The sequence below is a fragment of the Stegodyphus dumicola genome, chromosome 2 (genome assembly GCF_044657685.1).
Source record: "Stegodyphus dumicola isolate Sdum_Otavi_A_Nest chromosome 2, ASM4465768v1".
In the NCBI taxonomy this organism is placed as follows: Eukaryota; Metazoa; Arthropoda; class Arachnida; order Araneae; family Eresidae; genus Stegodyphus; species Stegodyphus dumicola.
Genome location: NC_140769.1, coordinates 67510923 through 67533206, shown reverse-complemented (window position 1 = coordinate 67533206; position 22284 = coordinate 67510923). Strand labels below are relative to the sequence as shown.

The window sequence follows — 22284 nt, the reverse complement described above, 5'->3', positions numbered from 1 at the left end:
TTTTATTACAATAATATTATTTACAACAAAAGCAGTTTCATACCTCTTAACTTCTAAATGTCATTTCGATTCCTCTTGATTTCGTTTTCCTGCTCAAAATTTATTTAATTTGTAGTCTTTCATTTATTTGCTTGGAAGCATTAACGCTTTTGATTCGTCATCGGTTTAGTTTTATAAAGAAAGTGAGGTTCAACATGTACTAAATTCTCAGTTTTAGTAAAATTTTGTTCTTATTCAGCAATTCTTTTAAGAAATAATTAGCTGTAAAATGTGTTTAAAGGTATGAAAGTGGTTACGTCATGTAGAATTTTGCCGCATTTCCGCGCACTTACTCATGTGGTACAAGTAATTGTCATCGAAAGTCATACAGAGGTGGCAGAACTAAAAGCTTTGTGAACATACCACTTGGATTTGGTGGATTAGCTGACGTGCCTCTTTCTAGTCTCCATTTAAGTAGACGTCTCTAAAGATTTATCCCATTCCCCGTGTAGTGGCATAAGAGTTTAGGATGCTCAGTTGACAAGACGATCCGTGGCTTCTATCATGAAAAGAATATGATTGATTATCTACGTTCCTTGCCCTAAACTCTTTGTCATAGAATCTCTTCAGGTTTATAATATTTAGCTATAATTGCAAACATAAAGGATGTACAATTCCAAAACTGCATAACAAAACACATTATGAAATAAGTAAAATCAGAAAAGTGTGATATTAATTGGTCTTCCACTATAGATTCCTACTTTATGAAACATTCAACATGATGTTTTAAAGGAATCAACCCACTAAACTTAATCAAATTCAAATGTGTTCCTTAAAATATATGATATTCTTGCTCCAGTTTATTCATTTATTGTAGACTAGGTAAACTTAATTTCTGAAGAGATGCAAATAGGGATTTGGCAATTGCGAAACTAATTATATTTGTTTTTGTTTCTGTGCCTTACACATGCAGATAGTTAGAATGATACTTCTACCTTCGAAATTCCTAAAGGTCTTACATTTGCTTGCAATTCCTTAAATAAATTTAAATGCTTTAAAGTTTGACAAATTTCTAACCTGCTTAATCTACAAGAGTATAGACGTGATTATTCATTACTATGTCGCTTTTACTATATCTTTCTTTAAGTATTTCTAGTCTTATTTTATAATTGCCGCCCATTAATCAAAATCATTGAACTGCAACTAGCGCAATTCCACCTAAAATTCTCGATTTTTATGTTAGCTTTATCATATTGATTGCAAAAGTTGACCCAGGCACTAGAGCCCAAATTAAGTTAGGTAAATAATTGTGGTAGATAAACTTACAAGTTTAGATTCTGGAAAGTGTTCTATCATTGATCATATTAAAGTTTGAAACAATTCTTTCTTGTTTATTTAGTTAAAATAAATTCTAATTTCGTATTTTTCACAAATGTATGTGAAGGTAGGGGTGACTAATATAAAAGTTATTAAAGAAATGTAAAAGACGCTCTTCTACAATAGAAAACAAAGATTCTTAGCCTGCCAACAACAAAAAAAAAAAAAAAAAAAAGAAAAAAATGTTTTATGAAATTTTAGCCTTTGTATTACTTATCTCGTATAACATAAGTACTTCAAAGTTTAAATTTAGAACAGTATTTCCATACTGTAATTTCAAGATTTATTTGTGTTTTTATAAGTGGGATTCTCTCAAGTAAATAAAGAAAAGAAAATATTTTATGTTCTACACTGCTCTTCTAAAAAGTGAAAGTTTCTTCCTTGTAGCAAATTCCAGAATTCAGGTACAATTTATAAGGTATTTCTTCCGCTTTCCTAGCGTGCCTACGTGGTGTAGTGGTTCTGCACTCTGGGCCGGTATTCCAGAAGTCCGTGGTTCGATTCCCGACGAAGACGTTTGCTAATTTTTCATCTTGCCTGCTCCCAGTCGCTTTTTAAAAAGGGGAGTATATAAGGTATTTCTCCCACTTTCCTAGTGTGCCTTTCCTAGTAGTGTAGTGGTTCTGTACGCTGGGCCGGTATTCCAGAGGTCCGTGGTTCACTCCCGGCGAAGGCGTTTGTTCCTTTTTCATCTTGCCTGCTTCCAAAAAGTACCTAATGTCTCTACAAATTCCATTTCCAAAAAAATATGGACGTTAATTGTACACTGTCCTTGCGGCACAATGCATCTAGAACTTAACATGGTAAAAAGCTCTTTTGAGAGTTTTTGGTAAGAAAAACGGAATATTAGATTGTACGGATTCAAATTGAAAATTATGTTTCATATTAAATATCGGGTAGAAGTGGGCGTGAAGTCAATCTGTTATGAATATAGCTCAAGGTCTCAGGCCAATGACAGAAGCTTTCGATATCAATTCATTCCAAGGAGTTGTACTCCTAAACGAAGGAGATCCAAATAACAACAACAATAACGAAAGATATTAACAACGTATAATGTAGATTAAGCTACTTAACGATAATTTATCACAGATTACATAATACTTTACCACTGTATAACTTATATAGTGTGTAATCTTAAGAGATTAATTTAATTGATTAAATATGACATTAGCACAGTGTTAATAAACCGGTAAAACTATTTCGCAAGTTTTATGAACAAGTCGAAGAAATTTTATTAATTCTGATCAAGCAGCGAACAGCAAGCACTCTAGCTGAGTTTAAGGTTAAGAATATGTTACCGAAGATTTTGTTTACATCGGTTCAGTGCAAAATACTTAAGGAATAACATCAGATAATTTCATTAAAAACCAGGAAATCAATGTATATTTTATGATTGAATTCTATGCAGATGGCATAAATCAATTTTATAAGCCATTCTCCTTAAGTATAATCTTAAAGCATTTTGCAATATTAAATTATTTTAGAATATTTTTCTTGAATTTACTTCACGCAAAAGTCTAGTTACATTGAATTTAGACCAAATGAAACGGATTTAAACATGCAAATTGTTTATTAAACAGTCCTCTGTTTTAAATATTAACTAACTGCACTTAGTTTTAAGCAGTCAGATTTCCGAAGAGAAGATCCCCGCCCATACACAGAATCTCTAGAGAAACGTATGCAGAGTGCTTAAAAATAAGATCAATTTTAAGGAGAGCTCGTTTTCAGATGGCTTCTGATTACGGAGGAGAACCAAGCTAGAACATGCTGAAACAATTTAGCTTTGTCATAAAATGTATTACTGGAAAACAATGAAGGCCCTACAGGGTGTCTGATGACAAAGTAATGGCAGACAAACCAAACCCTTAATGACAAGAATGTCACAGAAATGAAAACCAAAACACATTTTTTTTATCCCTAATAATACGGTAATTATGTGGATGACTTATCTCGACGCACAACGATAACCGAGGGACTAGATATAAAGGAAGCCTCATTGACGAGACGCTTTCCAGCAAAAGGAAATCGAGATATGGTAGTTTGTATGATCACGGGGGTTTACTCTCCCAGTGTAAACGGTTTAAAGACGTAACATATGTTATATCGAAAATGGGCTGGTGTTCCAGCATGGTAGATGACTTATGCCGCTGGATGGCTCCTGGAACGTTCTACAGCAATTCCGCTTGATCGTTTGCAGGAAAAGTCCTCTGTCTTCCTTCTCGTCAAATCCTAAAGTGCGCATCAGTATTCTTGTTGATTGTATACTGATTCATAGCCTCAGAAGATGGAGCTGCTTTGCATTTATGCATTCGAAACTCACACTTGTTGGAAAGTGTGGGTGTGTAGCACCTTTATCATTCTGGCATGTATTCTATGAAAATAATTATTGTTTTGATATAATCTACCAACTCTTAAAATGTGATCTATTTTTATTTAAATACCCCGTGGATATCGCTATGTAAAGGAAGTGAAATTTTGTTAAAAATAAGAAAAGGTAGGAAATGCTAAGCGGCTTTTAGATATGTTTGATAATCAGATATTTGTTGACAAGGGCAGTTAAGATAAGTTCGAAATTTGTCGATAAGCGTGATCACATTTTATATGCAAATACAAAGCTGCTTTTTTTGTACACTGATCAGGTTTTTATTATTTATTGCTAATGACAAAAATCAAAATTTATATAGCAAACGTTAAACAAATGGCCCGAATTCCAGTATACCCACACACATACACGTACACGCACAATGAACATAGCCATACTACAAAATGAGCACAGCCACACTATTGTTTTAGTAAAACATTTTATTCGTACATAATATTTAGATTATACATTTGGGCTATACATAAATTATTCAAATCATAACAACATCAGAAAACTGTTTATATGTACATTCTTGTAATATCTTTATTCCCCTCCATTTGTAAAGCGCTCTCTCTACTAGCTTTGGTGCTCAAAGCTGTTCCGTGATATGTGCATTTTATGCTCGAATTAATAATCTTTGAAAACTGCCACGTAGTTTATTTGTACAAATGTCACTGCTTGATTTACTGAGATGTGATATAAATTAATGAGACATACAATAGCAGTCATTATATACTTACTAAGGTCAATGCTAAAAATAATTTATTGATAGCTCCCATATTTATCTTGATCCTTTTCGTCACGTCTTTAAGCAAAAATCGGATTTATAGGTGATCTCAAAATCATCCCACAATCAAATACCTTTTAAATGACTTGAGCATAGACACAGTTTGTGAAATGAACCAAATAAGATGGAATTTAAGATGAAAATCAGTTTGGCTTAAGTGACACGTTTGGCAAATAAATTTCAATAAGCGGAATAGAAAATATGAAAATTGCTAAACCGCGTAAGTAGACAAAAGGAAAATTACAAGACATCAGAGCAATGATAGTTTGACCCGAGTTCGTGTCCCGGCGAAAGGGCTGTTTGCATATCTTTTTATGTTTCAGCTCATGTAATATATGAACATGAATCATATTGCCTTTAAAAAGATACTCAATAGTATCGTTCAGTTAACAGATAATTTTTTTTTGTGTTTTTTGGTATATTCAATTAAGCATAAGTGATTACTCAAACAAAAGTAAATATTTTTCCTAAGGATCAAAATTTTATGAAGTGTCATAAATTATAATGCATTTAGAGTCCGTTTAAAATTGTTGCTAAAAATAGTTACACTTTGCAGAAAGTGTCTATGGCAAGTGAATTAAAGAAACATTTTATAAAAGAAATAAATTAATATAGGCATGACGTTTGAATTTCTATTTACGAAAATGGCATCTGGAAATAATTAGGCAACATAATTCAGTTTTTTACAACTACTTTGATCATCGTAAAAATTAAAATTTGGGTTATTTGGCTTATACGTTTAAAGGAGTTTATGAACATTTCCAGCTATTTTAATAAATTTTACAGGTCTATGTTTACATGGACCCTATTTTCCCTTTCAAATATCTTTAGCAATGTAAAGAACAATTTACTGACGAGAACGTCTATTGAGCTAATTCTCATAACAATTTTACTTTTCAGTATTTTTGCAAAAGGCTTTTAATAACAATTGTCTAAAAGTTTACCTTATTTGATTCATTTCTTAGCCTTTAGTCATCGATCAGTTGCCAACCTTTTAAGAGATATTTCATATGTCAGCAGCCTGAAACACTCTGGAAATAACTATGATGAAGTAAGTGACTTTAAAGGACTAAATTAAAAATGTTATTTATATATAAATGATAGATTATCAAATTGAATGCATTTATTAGGCAGTACGGAAACTCATGCATGGTGTCTAATTGTGTATTATGTGTGTATTTAATTATGGCAAAGCACACGAGGGCTATCTGCCTAAAGGGAGGGATGCCTTTCGTGGAGGACTTTCTAAGGGAAACTGGCTCGTATACACGTTACACATGGGGAAAACCACGAAAACGCCCATGCAGCCAGCCCGTTCGCGGGATTCGAACCTCAGACCGAACTACCAGTGTTCAGCGTCTTTACCGCTCGGCCGCTGGTGGGAATGTGTATTATGAAAAAGGGTATTTTTAATTATTCTAAATTACAATTTAATACCATAAATGAAATTTGTGTCTAATTAAGAAGTGCAATTAAGTCTTATACTTAAAAAACAAGGTCTTAAACGTATTTCTTTATCAAACAGGATTTATATCGCAAATCATTTTTTTCATATTTGCATATATATTTTTTCAAATTTGTTCCCGAATTTAATTCTTTAGTTTAAACCAAACATACATTCATTTCATTCGTATAAAATTGAAAGAATATGATCTATATTTCCTTTAAATATATTCTGTACTCTTAAATCATTTCTTATAATTGAAGAATTGTACTTAGTTCCCATTTTGTTAATCGCGAAGCCAAATGTTTGCAATTCATTTCCATAATGTTTCCAACTACATAAAATCAAGCATAATGAAGAATGAAATAGCATATTATGTTATTATATATGAAATAGCATATTATATTATATTATTATATATAATCACATGCTTAATTTACCATCATTTCAAACTAATATTTACTTTCGCGCGAAATGAATTCAATTATTTAATAATGTTAATTAATTAAAATGAAACAAATATTTTGGTACTTAAATAGAAACTGTCCTTTCAACAAAAATCCAATCTTGTTGCAATACTTCGTTCCTAGCATGACCCTATATGTTATATAAACAGCTCCAAGATATTTGATAAATCAACAAGTTATGTTGCAAACCATTGCAATAAGGCCGACAGTCCTTAGAATCTTCCTAGCTTACGTAACAAAACCAGTTTACATTTTTATAAAATGAGATAGAAAATACAATAAAAATGCAACAATAACATGTAACCTACTTCGAGTTCTTCCCGTGAACTAAGAAAAAAAAGTGATTTCTTAGGACAGCTGGCTATCTGGCTGATTTCCAATATACTAGGCTTTGATCGATAATCTTGTTGTCGTTTAAATAATAGAGATCACAATAATAAAAATATTATCTTGTCAAAAATGCTAAAAAGATTATTCGGTTTTGATATAGATTTAATTATTTACTATGATTTCGCGTTATACGTATTTTTTAAGGAATGTCAGTTTACATTGCAAACATTTTATCAAATATCTGTCATAGATCGGATAACATGCAGTAAGGCATCAAAACGCAAGAGTACATGAGATGTGTTATCAGTCAGGAGGTAGAAATACAAAATAGCGTCATCATGAACACCAGCTATCAAGGTGATATCTCTGAACTGCTTTAGAGCATATTGTGGATCACATTGCGTGTGTTTCGCATTATCTTTCGAATAACATGAAGTTTGCAACGAAAGCCCAAAATGTCTCAGTTATACGTTAAGAAACACAACCATCCCTATAAGATAATGTAGCAAAGCCGGTCGTAATAGCCGGTATATACAGCTTATGTTTTTCACGTTTACGAAGTTTATTTCAAATGTGCCTGCCATTTGCGGAAATCTTTTGGCCTCAAGATACATCTGCGTTTGTTAAATGGTGCCTTTTTCAGACTTAGCTTCATGGGTTATTTTCAAATTTTCTAAAACCAGAGCACCATTTAAAATTCTCTTGGCAATATGCTAATCATCCGGAAAACTTTAAATAGAGCTTTCAAAAAAGTGCTTTATTAAATTTTTAGCATTCCTCCATATTAAAGTAATCAGACAGCTCGCATTTCAGTGAAGATTTTTGCATTTTGCAAATACAATGAAATCTCTGACATCGACCATCTCATTATGAGAGTGATTAGTATTCTGAAAACATAAACATCAGCATTGGACATCTCTTTCTGAGGCGATCATTTCCACAGAAAATGAAAACCAGCTCTACCCGTGCTTGTGGTTCTTTTGAAAAGAATCCATCATGCTCCAGGATTTGCTGACACGAATCTTGTTAATACCTATCCACATAGCATGAAAATATTTTCCTGGGATCAGAAATGTATTCTATAGTAAAAGAATGCATGCTTTATAAATGTACATTTTGGGAAATTAAAGAGTTCACAAAAAGACCAATTTTCAAAAGATTTATAGGATACCTATTTCAGTAGCATTGCGTACCTTGAAAATACTCAGTGAAGTTGAATTTTCTGTAGAATTTTCATGAGATCTAATTTAGAAAATTTTGCAGAATATCGGAAAAATCAGCTTACAGAATACGAAGAACTTTACTTTGAATAAATCAAATTTAACAAGTCTAAATGAATAAAAATATTAGAAAGTATACTATAATTTGCCCAAAATGCTAAATGTATTCTTTATTTTTAATGTCAACAATGTGGAACGATTTTAATCATAATATTAATATAATACCATTACGATGTGAACTATTTTAATTGCTACTTTCAACTGAATGACTGAAAGTTTTTAAATAACCATATTGAATATTAATTTCTGTATATTGTTTATATAATCTGCATATTGGTTTTATTGAAGCGCTCTTATTATTATAATTGGCAGTGTTAACCTAACTGCTGATTAAATTAGCAATTTAGCCAATACAGTCCGACTTGCAACTGCGTGAGATATTGAAGAGCAATGGCAAGTCTTGATCAATAGCCTTAGCAAGATCAAGATCTAGCAGAACAAGAAATAATTGCGGAAAATGAATATTTGGTTTCTGGGATTAAGAACTATAAGAAAATTCATACTAGGAAATATGTAGAAAGAGTTTTCTACATATTTTCTAGTATATCTTGATTACGAGTATTTTGTAACATAATATTTTATAACATATTTAACATATTTAATAACATATATTTTGATTACGAGTATTTTGTAACAACGAACTTGATTTGACAGAAATTCGATAGCAAGATAAAACATTTAAATTCGAAGTCAGGTTGGAAGGAATCACTTCACGAAATAGAATAAAAATGACTAATGACTCCACATATTTTTATTTTTAAGATATCGAGAACTATTGAATATCCATATCTTCAAACATATATACATACATAGAATGAAAATTTTCTGTGTCGAAGTAGAATGTGATATGGAGTTGATGAAGGCCAGTTAATGCAATCTTAATTTTGCACACAACTTCCTTCGTTTAATAATTACACTCATGATGTTCACATATTTACGGAAATATAACTGGAATAAGGAACGAAGGCGGGGTACTATATGGCAAGAAGACAGAGATAGACATGTGAAGAATGTGAAATGACAATGTTGGTGCTATATCTAGAATAGCAACGCTATATTCCCGCTTTATTGATATTGGTTAATTCAACTTTGGTTAGAAAATTTATTGCCTTATTACAGAATAATATATTAATAATTATATTATTACTGAATAAAAGAGTTTAGTTTGATAATTTTTAATATTATGCAAGTAAAAAGTCATTAACATTGAGTAAGAATCATATTTAGTTATGAAATGACGCAGTTAAAAAGGTTTATTTTTAATGTATTGTCATTTTTAGGATATAAAAGAAAGTGGAATTAATCAAAGTAACAGGATATTTAAGAATGTCTTTTATTATATAAAGGGGTTACTGCAAAATTAGTCTTATTCTCAGGCTTGCTTTCTCCAACACTTTGTCGCCATCTGTTCAGTTTTGAGTGCTTTGCATTAGATATGCATCCTGGATATTAACAGGTGTGTTACTTTATATCTGTGCTGCTTGAAACATTCTTGTAAATTATTTCACCCAAACATATTTTTCTTTCCCAAACACTTTGTTCAATTAATTACTGTTTTTAGCAAATTTTCCGATTTCAAATATCAGTATCGTCTGGATTTTATAAGCAACGATTATGTATATACTATTTTATGCGATAATTGCAAAACCGATATCCTATTGACAGTTAATTTAAAGTGAATATAAATGCAAACGTTTACCGATCATATATAGTGCTGACGCCCCAAACAAGAATCCGAACGACTAACAAGAATTACAAACTTCCGACATTCGATATCCCAATACTTAAGACGTCAAATTGCTAGGCTGCGCCTAATTAGAAATAGCCAACGAGGGTAACCTTAAATGAGATTTAAATTACTGCCCCTGGAGTCATTATGAGATGGCAGGAGTAATTAGAGGCGATAAACTCAGTCTTCGATTACTCCGAACTGTTGAGTGCCCCCTTCATCGTTCCAGGGTTCGGGACTTCTGATCAGCCATTTTGAATTCTTTGAAGGAAGAAAAATATTTTGCGTACAATTCATACCCTTCCTCAGTTTACGCTTAACAGATTTCAGCGAAGTAATTAAGCTAGGGAATTAACAATTTCGTTTATTAAAATATCGTCAATGGATATAGAGAACGGTATGTTTTTATTACGCGTTTAAGTAAATTCATGGTCTTCATGAATTGAGCCATTACAGATGATTCATTAGATTATTTTTATGAGATTTTTCATAAATTATTGTGAAGAAAATAATTAATGAAATAAAATAATGTCGGCATATAATGGCAACATAAAACTAAGTTAGAAAATGAAATCAGTCAATGTGATTATTAAGGTTATCATGCTCTGATGAATTAACTGGAAGTTTAGTACCACTAAGAGTTAAGCAAGCAGTTTCGCTCATGCATTGATAATTAGAAGAAAAATATGAAATGAATGCTTATAATACGTTTTAAACTGTGCAAGTGTTTCTTAAACTATTTTCTATAAAAATTCGAATTTTTTTGTCAAATATATTTGTGTTTATTTCAGTTTTATTTGCAATAAATAAGAATTTCTGAGCTGAACATAACTGTGATCTTTATATATATGTATATATATATATATATATATATATTGAAGTAAAGTGAAAGATAAAATGAGTTTAAGATATGAATATATCTGCAAATGTCCGTATGTATTAGAAGTTTATAATTAAATTAGACATTTACATTCATAATTTAATTAAAACTAATCAAAATAACACAAATGTTTATAATAATGTCTCTATGTTTCTGTTTTGCGTAAATTAGAGGATTAAATTCAATTTTATTTTTAAATCAATTAAAATAAAATGCGGATGTGCCTAACTGTAATGTCAAATAATATTTTTAATGTTTATACATAATCATACTTAGTTCTGAAATATCTTCTAAGAGACTGTCGCCTTTTGAAAGATTTCTAAGAAGCGATATTGCACGGCATCTTCTTTTACAACAGTCCCTGAATACCTATATATTTTATTCTCACTACACCTAGTCCCAACAAAGGCCGAGTATCTAAGACCGCTGAATATACTCTGTTTTGACATCTACTTGGTCTACAATAGCTTGGCTGCATGTACGTCTTCGTTCTTTGCGCTGTGTAAGGGAAAATACGAGCTAGTTTTTCTGAAAACAACGTCCGCTAGCATATATTTTCCGTTTAAAAGTAAAGCTGGATCGTTTTTCTGTAATTCATTGAATAAAGCAACATATTACAGATATTAGAATCGTTATTGTTTCTATAGTGCGTAATTATTTTATCAGAAATTACGAAATTCCTGAATTAGCTTCTTAATGCACCAATAAAAATTCATGAAGTGGACGTGTTCCGCCATTTTTAGGGCGTCAGACCAAAAGGGCTGTTAGTATCAAAACGCCATTTTGCGTAATTTCACTTTCTATGTTGGTTCATTTTTCAAACTGTTGCCACCAAATATTAGGTTTAAAGAAACTAAATAATGAAGAATCTGCATGAATGTTTCTCGTATTGAAAAAAAAAAAAAAAAAAAAACTGTACCTAGAGCCGTCAAATTTTGAATAACGTAGTCCAACTTAACATGGTCACTTAAAAGCTCGAATTTTGAATTTTGAAAATGTTTTATCATATATTTCAAATTTTGCGAAACTTTAACAAATTTTTGATCAACAAACTCAACGAGTTTAAAGCGAGTAATGACAACACTGTAGAAAAAAAAAATATCTCAAACTCGCCGAGACTGTGTATCGGAAATTCTAAAGATATGTTGTTTCGCTGGTTTTAAATATTTTGTGAAATTGCTGTTAAATTGAATTTTATGTGGTTTAAGTGCGAAAAACATGATATTTCACAAATAAAGGTAACGCGCATAACGTTAAAAAAAGCTTTCAGATTTTTTAATTTTTTTTTTAATTTTAAATGAACATGTTTTCTTTCTTTATTTTAACTCAGACCTGTGGCGAGTTCTTCTATTGTACTCATATCTGAAAAATGAAATTATGAACGTATTTACTGGGATCACATTATTTAATTCCTCGAATATCTGCACTTTGCTGTCATTCGAATCTTAACTTGAGAATCTGTTATACATTTTAATTCCCTGCTTTCGAAAATAATTTACCGATGTCCGGTAGAAACTTTCATTTAGAAAATAATTGTTGAAAATAATTTACAAAGATTGTTGCAAATCCAGTTGATCTGGATCCCAAGTTTCATTTCAAGCCCGCCTTGTAAGCCAGTATTAAATTTCTGGGAAAATAATTTAGTGCTTAACTAGGTTCAATCTGATATAATTTATCCTCTGCATGTTTGGTTGAATATATTTTGGAAAATGTACACGATCTGAACTCTTACTCAAATATATTCCCTCAAATTATATTGCGAAATGAATCTGAAGATCAAGAAATTTGAATTGTGTAATATTTTATTAAATATAATTTCTATTTAAAAATGTATAATATTTTTTAATTGTGTTCTTAAATATGCTTTTGATAGAAATTTCTTTTCAAATTTCGCGTTAGTTAGAAATTTTCCTATTGATTAAAATATTTTTTTTCACCTTATTCTTATATGATTCAAGAAATTAAAGAATCTTTTAGAATATGGATCCAGTTCAGATTTGAGAACATTTAGAATTCATTCTACATTTAAATAAAATAATTTAAACGATATCTTTGTGGTATTTCTGTGACATTTTTTGTACCATATAATGGGCAAAATAATTGGTTATTTGCTTGGACATGATTGAGTTGCTTAATTTAATCTAAATCCATTACAAAGCAATATATTTTGTAAGATCTTCAGCAGTTTTAATCCAACTTAAATTTATGTTGTATAGCTGAGCATTGCAAAAATCTTTCATTAATGATAAATGCCAAAACGGCTTTTCTTATGCGGAAAGCCATCATTATTTTCACCAAGAAAACTGAATCAGTAAATAGTTTTTTTCATGCTCACGACTTCCTCCTTACCAGAGAAAATGCTTGAAATTGCCAAATACCGTTAAACAATGCAATGATCATTTATTTATTAGACAGAGGCAATTTTCTCTTCTGTTAATGAAAGAGGAATTTTCGTTATGTAACATGTAAAGCGGGAACACTCATTAATACTACAAATGAATAACGTTTTTGTTGAAATGGAATTAAGTTTACTTTTATTTTCTGAATATCTGTTCTTAAGGGAAAACTTTCCTATCATTTCTTTTGAAATATTTAAGATTAACACATTTTCTTACGATAAATAAAGCAAGTATAAAAGTTAAAAAAAAAGTATCACAATTTTCATTATTCAAATTTTCAAAATAATTACTCACAGTTTTGCTTGAAGCTGAGTAATAATTTGAGTCAAAATGTTGGCATCAAATATCTTGAGTTTCAGCTATTTTCCAGGAAAAAATCGAAAACTGCACAGGCAAAACTTTTTTATACAAGAAACATTTCTTCGCAGTAATAGATAGTGCTACACCGTTACCCCACATATGTTATTCAAAAGCACAAACAAGATGAAACGTACAATAAAAAAACTAAGATTACGAAATAAAGGATTCTTATATACAGAAATAGGTTATTAGTTCTTAGCGAGTTTAAAAGAAATGTTGAAAAGTTTAAACACAAGACTGTCACATATTAAGTAAATGGTGAGCGACAAACGCAAGAGCATGAAAATTTCCTGAACATAATATACTTTTATTTCAGCTACTAAAGTTCTGAATAAGTAAGTATAGCTTTATAAGGCTTTGAATTTTTATTATTAGATATATATGATTATTTTTACGACGTTCTAAATTGTTATATGGCTGTACTGGTCTACACCGGAAGAATCTAAAAGTAAACTGTACCGACTTTTCTTGAATGAAGGTTCCTCAAAGTAAAGAATTATCACTACTATCGGATTATGCTTTTACTATACGACTGTCTCTTTTCCTTTGATAGCACTATAATAATATGCCTAATGTTGATAACAGATGGCGATATAACACGCAATGTAAAAATATTATTTTAACTAGCTGGCCATAAACAAAGACATAATCATGCTTTATTTAAACTACTAATTAGAAAACTACGCATGCTATTAACTATCATAATTACACAACTTCTATATTGCAAAGCGGAAATTCGGCTGCCCCAGTCGTCTCAGAAAGCAATGGCATAATTTGAGATACTTATTTCAGCTGGAAGTTTTGCGGGCATCATATCTACATAGTTAATAATAGAAAAGATATTAAATCCTTATAACCAGAAAAGAGAGCACGCTATATGCTTACAGTTTTCATTAAATGCTGAAATACTGGCAATAAAATTTAACTTGTCATGGAAATTATCTCTTATAAATTGCTAATTGTAACTACGGTATAGTTTCTTTAAGTTAAACCATTATTTTTAATTGTGCTCTAAGTTGCGTAACTATGAATTTAATGTTTTCTATTAAAGAAAGAATTTCCAGATTGATGATACTAAAACATCAATCAGACATCTTTTGTACGGTAAGCGAGAGGAAAATGGACAAAATCGTCGCTGTTTTTTAGCACATGTAAGAGAAATTACTTCTGAAAATTTGAATAGATTTTCAAAGCATATTAAAATTCTTCCGAATGCCTTTTTGACAGTATTAGACGTCAATATTTTCTCATTTAAATATTTGGTTTTAAACATTTAGATAAAAATACTGTTATTGACGAAAGCTGACACATTATAACAATTTTATATTAAATATTTATATTCATGCTTTCTTGTATAACAAAACATATAAATACCAGATAAAGATCTGATCGATGAGTAAAGAATATATTTTTTATTAGTTTTAATATTTCCAATTTTTTTTCTAACTATAATCAATATATGACGAAGAGTCAAAGAATTAAACTTAATACGCCAGTAAAAATGAACATCACATATTGGATTGCTGTGTGGGAGATTATGAGACTGACGCGTCGCCTACTGCGCCTATGCCTTGGCTTTCAGATTACACGACTGAAAACAGCTACAGTTACATGATTTGAGGATGCTGAAAATGAGAAACTCACAATCATCCATTTATCATAGGATAAAAATATAACGTGACAGATATCTAGGCATTGTTACAGCTTGTTTATGATTTTCAACTAGCTGATCGCTAACAAAATGGTCAGTAATCAGATCAAATGCTTGATATACTAGTAGCTATGTCATCAGTCTCATGCGATTTTGTTCTTGAGACACACATGCATAACTGAAACCTATACTAAATATGATGGTGTCTAAATTAAAAGATATGAAATATTTACGAGTCTTATTACACATACCTTACCTACATGATTTGTTTCTGTGCAAGCTTTCAGCAAGAAATAATAACGCTATTTATTCAGTTTTCTTCACACTTCAAAAAGAAATAAAACAATTGATAAATGTTGCTTAATTAAATGCTGTTTAATTATAATGTCTTAAATTTTATGTTGCTTTCTACATGAATTAATTCGCATATTTTTGTTTTAGCTTAAGATGCTATAGATTCATTTATGTACAAAGAAATTTTTACCACAAGAAATTTCAAATTATAATTAATTGTTTACTAATTCTTAATTACATTTCAATTAATAAATTTTAGTATTTTCTGAAATCTGAACTATGGATCTGAATTCATTTCATATTTATTAATTTTTTTCATATTTGTAGTGTCTTTCAATATTTCCCATCTGGGAGCTTCTGCACTCACAAATTTTATCTGAAGAAGGTCCTTAAATAATTTCTAATTAATTTGCATTTTGAATTTTTCTTTCGCCTTCAAGAAAATTAATAGTAATCAGAAGCAAAAAATTGCGTTTGTAATAAATAAAAATTAATAATAATTTACTAATTTATGAGAGCAAATACTCAAAAAATAAATTTTTCAAAACATTTTAAACTAAGTAATAATTCAAATAAGTGAATTAAGGCCCAAAACTCTGGTAAATTATTAATTTAAATAATTTTAATAAATGTTTCTAACTTAAAATGGGGAAAAAGAATTGAAAAAAACCGTATTTATATAATTCGCTAATTATGATGAAAAGCATTAGAATACAACTCAGCTGAGTAGGTATCTTAGCTGATTTACTTTTTCCAGCCAACTTACTTTCTCGTTTTGTTACCGATGGAACATACGATGGATGGTGGAGAACAAACTCGGGCTCTTTTAGAATTTAATTCATTACATATTACCTTTCAATGTATCGTATCGAGAACATAAACTTTCTATAACACTTCTGCTCAGAACATTGTTTTACGACCGTTGCTCTAAAATGAATTTACCTTTTCCTCAGTATGTGCACTTACTTTTTAACTACATTTTAAATTTATGTTTTGTCGCACTCCATGTTGCTAAAATTATTAAATGTCAGTCCATTCATATGAATATATTGCTTAACTCATGCTACATTTTGTACTATATGGGTGCCGAAAGAATCAGTGTTGATTCCTTGATTATACCTAAAAGCTTCATAATTAAATTCCTTACTTGCAAGAAATCTTAATTAAATAACCTGACATGTTTAGTATAGAAAGAATAATCAACTAAAGATAGCATTATATATATATATATATGTGTGTGTGTGTGTGTGTGTGTGTGATATTTTTTTTTTTTTGAGAAACATTAAAAAAACTATGTTTTAAGGTTAATAAATTAGCAAAGCTTTAAGATTTCTGAAATATTAAGATTCAAATTTGCTTAATACTTTAAGGAATTTTATGATAATTAGCGAGTTATTTATAACTTCAACTTTTACTATAACTTCTACTTTCCGTATTTCGCACCAAAATGCAAATGAGAAGCAAGTATTTAAAGTCATGTTTTGGGATTTTAAGACCCAGCGTGTTTTTGACATCGCGTGCACTCTACAGCTGTTAGTGTCCTGTTACCTCTGATAGATGTAATTATTCTGCTCTGAATTTTATCGCTGCCGGCACTTCGGACTTTAGAGTAGTGAACCACCTTCTAGTAATATTTAATTATATAGTCCTTAACTATTGTTCAACGTTTGATTTAAATGTGGATATTCTGTTTCGTTTCATCACCACGAGTTGTGGCTTATATTGTAGTACAAGAGAGTGGCTTTGTGTTCTAACTCCTGTGTAAATAAAAGGGTTATATTTAACCTTCTCATCACTCAACATTTGACATAAAGCGATGATTCGATTCTTGTCTATTAGGGTTTTTTAATAATTATCATTACCAGATCAAGTTATTCAATTCAAATAACATTGCTCTCAGCCCTAGAGTGAAGTTAGTTAAACGATATAAGTAACATATATCATTTTATAGCATTTTATAATATTAAACAGAGAGGTAAATTAAATAAATTAGACATTCACTTCCACAAACATGTAAAATTTAAGCACGAAAGTACTAAACCTACTTTTAAAATAAGAAATGCTGTAACTACTTTATTTTTCACAATGAAACATCAAATAAAATGCAGGAATTTTAATTATGGAGTTCGCTTACTACGTTTTTGTTTCTATGATCCATTTCATAGATAACCACTCGAAGTGCATTTCAACTGTCTGTTAATGCAGAACATGAAGTCATTCAAAAGGCACAGAAAGAATGCAGAATAATTTTATGAGTTTGGAATTTTTCACTCGAATAGTTATAGATTCAATATGGATGGGAAAGCCATTTTTATATAAAAGTTGAACGTAGTTGTTTCAGTGGTTGTTTTCATAGGCAATGTGAAGATCGTATCTGATTCATCTTTTGTAAGGCATACTTAAAGTTTCTTGATGAAGTTGATTTTCAAAACGAATATCGCTGCTAAAAAATTTTAGTCATTTTAGAATAACAGAAATATTAGTGTAAGTTTTAAACAAAATCATCTTTTATAACTAGAATATCGATTGCACAAAGCTCTTCAAAACTATATGTCTGAATAATCCTTTGAGCGGATAGCGCAGCTTAAAATGTCTAGTATTCCATTTTAAGAAAAAAAATTGTCAAGACTTCTATAGATTTTAATTTTTGATAACATCTAGTAAAAAATATGATGTGGACACTATGCGAATCAATTATACGGCCTACTAAATTATACATACGTGCTGCTGCATTTCATTTAAACTTATTACCTCGAATTATTCGAAGTTAATTAACCGGTCCCTGAATGAAAGATGAAAATCGCAAAAAAATTGCAAATTTTAAAATTAAATATCCCAAATATAAGTATAGGAATCGGGAGACTGCATTAAAAGTTAGATTTCGTTATTAGTCGAAATTTATTTTCTTTTAAACTTGACATTGCGTAAAATAAAGGCCAGGTAGGACTTTCAAGCCATGTAAGGGTGTAGGTAGATATATATGTATAGACTTTCTGAGAATTGCCGATAGCAAAAAAAAAAAAAAAAAAAAAAAAACGGGAGGTGCACAACTAGATGTCAGAAGTCTAGATTACAGAAGTCGCATATGCAAATTTCAGTGTTCTACGGCTAATCGGTTTTGAGTTCTTCGAGATGCATACACACGTGCGTACGCACAGACGTCACGAAAAAAAATCCCTTTTAAAACAATTTTAAATTCATCTTACAACCCGTTTAGTAAAAAAGAGACTTATTCTGTCTGCACGTACAGACGTAACACAAAAAAAAAACATTCAAATGGATTCGGGAACTCTCAAAATGGATATTTCTGTTGAAATATCATAACCGAAATTTCTCGATTACAATACTGCTTTTTCGCTTCGTAAAAAATGAGGAAACATATAAAATGAGTTTAAAATTTGTGATTAACAGATTAAAAATCTCGGGCTTAGTTTTAAAGATAAACTTTTAAATCTTACTGTGGGAAAGTGAAATTTCTAGGATATTGCGATTTTTCGAGGTTGTACCAATTTTAAATATTTGTGCACATTTAGCTTCGTTAATACAGGATGAAGAATAAGAACTTATTTTACACTTTTGCATTTACAATTTTTAGCAAAATTACTTATTTATTCGTCAGTTTATTACGTGAGGTACAAAAATAAAAAAATATTTTTTTTAAAGTTAACCTACGCGTTACTTGTGTTTATTGCAAAAAAATTTATATATATATATATAATTTATGTTTTCTTTAGTTTTTAGCACTAATTTACATACGAGCTGTACAAGATATGTGTACAAGATTTGCTATACTTAGCAAACCCATTCTAAAACAAACTGTATTATTTGAGTATACATTATAAAGTATATGAATACACGATATCCTCTGTAATTGTTAATTAAGGTAACGTAACTTTCGTATGTTCCATAATATACACAATTCAGACACCAAGAAATACCTTCCAATAACCTAAAATAATTTATGTTAAAAATGGAGAGATACAGTTTTAGATGCAAATGTTAAAAGATGAATTTTAAAATAAATGCATGCTTTTCAAAAGATTAGCTTACTCAAACATTATTTATTAATTTTATGTTTTTACCCGTTCGCTGTTTGTAATTGATGACATGTGTCAAACCTTTTTATGCATATCACTAGTATTATTCCAATATAAATTTTACTAATATTTTTCTTGACGCATTTTTATGCAATATGAGAAAAATTATTTTAGAGCTATTTCTAGATGATAAACTCTTACAATCGAAAGCTGACTATACACAACACATATTTTTGCAATATTTTATGACTTTATCAGAGTTTAACCTAAATGAAGGTTTTAATAAAACAGAAAAAAAATACGACCTTTTTTACGAGTGACATATTGAAATTATGAAGACAACAGCGAAACTTCGACAACAAATATAGCTAGCTAAAATAGTTGTATAACGAAAGTTTGTGTTTATTCTTAGTTCCGCTTTACACCATAGCATTGCGAGGACACGTATATCTCCACATCCTCTGCAGACTGGACATAAACAAGTATTTTCATATGTATCTAAAATCTCATTTTGTTATACTTCGCAAACGATGTATCAGCTAAAAACACGATTATGGTATATTAATTGGACGGTAGCATCAGAAGGAGATATTACAAAATAGGTTGAGGCCCTATTATTAGCAAACCGTTGTACAGTTGCATTTGATAATCCACAAGACTTCTTTCTGCATAATATTTGTGCCTTCTTCGTCAATGCACTTGAATTGGATCTTTTTGCTTGTGGTCACTTTTGGATGACAACAATGATGACTAGTGCAGTATCCGCAGTATTTCGGTTGGTACAGCTCAACGCTAGTGCAGTTGCCATCGTCGGTTAGACGTATGGGAGTGGTGCTGCGAACTGTGGCGCGACATACATGATTTTTCTGAAAAAAAAATAAGAGGAAATATAAGCAATTTATTGCTAATTAGCCTATCATATTCACAATTAGAGATTGCAAAATATGTTCCTTATCAAATCATTATATAATTAAAATTTTAAAAAATTGTATGTGTTTGCAGTTATCATAATACATTTTGTGCATTTTAAACGAAAAAATTAGCTGTCACGTTGCTAAGCAAATATTTATTGTGATCATCAGAAAATTGGTAACCCCAAAAAGCATTTTTTTAAAATCCACCTATGAATATTAGTTGCCAAGAGTTACGCAAAACATTATCTTATAATTAAAATTTGATAAAAGAATTCTATTTTTAACTATACAACAACTGTACATTAGTTCAAAATAATACAAATGATTATAAGTAATTAACAATTGCTGAACGTAAACCTATATTTACGCACAGTAACGCAAATCAATAAATGTAAATGAATATTTAATGAATGTTCACAAAATATAATACATGCATATATAAAGATAGATGTAATAATATAGGCACATAGATTGCATGAATGTTAATTCATAATGAACAGCAAACTTGGCAGTCGAGGCAGATTAAATACTCATTTTTATTTCATTTGACATCTGTGGCCACAGTTCATTCGGCACCTTAATTGTGCCTGATACAAATCATTTACCTTTTTCATAGCTTTGCATGTCGCCCAGAAGGTATAGTGGTTAGGGTAGCCTACTACGGGCGCGGGTTCGAATCGCAGAGAAGAAATGGATGTTTGCAAATACATATATTTGTCGGTGCGGCATGGCTGCACTCTAAATATGCGGTGAGCCGAAAGTCCTCTCGTGTGAATGGGTGGGAGAGGAGAGGAATGGGAACCCCCGCATTTCCCCCCGGAGTTCTCTTCCTCAAAATTGGAGGTGGAATATAGAAGTTAAAATTCTTTTCGGAGCAGCTCTTGCAACCATTGTTCCATATAATACGGGCACGACAATAACAACATAGCTTTTCGTTAAGAAGAAAAGCAGCTAGCAGCAGTCCAACTATGCCGGGGGTGCAGAAAACAAGCTCGTAGTTATCCAGTATGGAAGCTTTATTAAGACAAAGGCTTCGGTGCGAATTAGCTACGTCATCATCGTTATGTAAAAGTCATAAGATAACTAGAAATGTCGCAGTCTAGAAAAAGTTATTATACCATTTTTAGAGCAGGGAGGTGAAATTCCCAAATTTAAATGAAGAATTAAGGGGTTAATGCTAATTTAAGTTATAATTTTAATTTACATATTTTTTTTTTACCTTACACTGACACATACATATACATATATGTAAATTTTCGATGTATAATGATTATACTATTCTGGAAAGTCAGAATAAGTGAGTGTAAAGAACTATTGCCATTAGTAATAAATTACGATCAAAGTAGAAATTAAGATTAAGCAATAAAAAATTTAATTTTCCATTTTTTTAAGTATAAAATTTGTATATAATATTTAAAACAAACTCTAACTTAATTTTACATAGTTTAATGTTTGAAATAAGCTAATCAAGGTGTGATTACCTCAAAATTCGTTTCATCCTTCTTGACTATTTGAGAAAATTAAAACACTACTAAAGAGAAAACGTAAAAATAAAACTATGTACGACAATGTTTTAACACCCCATTCGCAAAGAGTCAAGAATATACTCCTTTTAAAAAATATTTTCACATTCAACTGGATAACCTGCATAGATTTTCAGAATTAAGTCTTTAATTTTTCTCATTTTATTAAACTGGTTAAAGTAAATGTATGTAATATATTTGTAGAAGTGTACACATTCTGTTAAATGTGATGTAACTGCATATACGTTTACAATAATATTGTTACGAATTTTGTACATATGTAAAAACGTTTTGTGAAATAATATGTTTTACATATAACAGCTCGAAGTAGCAGCGTAATGTAGCAGCTTTTGTATAATGTAACGTTAAAGGCCTCAGAAATACAAACCTTTCCCTAAAAATAGGATTACAGTGTTAAATCCATTTAACATTAAAGTACGCCAAAATGACGAGGGTTTAAGCGACTAATTA

The 22284-nt window shown here is 30.5% G+C and overlaps 1 protein-coding gene across 1 annotated transcript in view; it reads right to left on the bottom strand.

Annotated features, from left to right (window-relative positions):
• Positions 1–4140: 4140 nt before the first annotated feature.
• The window catches only part of Ccn (cellular communication network factor protein Ccn), a 409680-nt gene continuing 391536 nt past the window's right edge, over positions 4141–22284 (bottom strand). Inside the window, exon 5 of the mRNA XM_085810741.1 lies at positions 4141–20242. Within this exon, the coding sequence (XP_085666867.1) occupies positions 19994–20242 (249 nt within the window). The 3' untranslated portion in view covers positions 4141–19993. The remainder of the gene's footprint in view (positions 20243–22284) is intronic.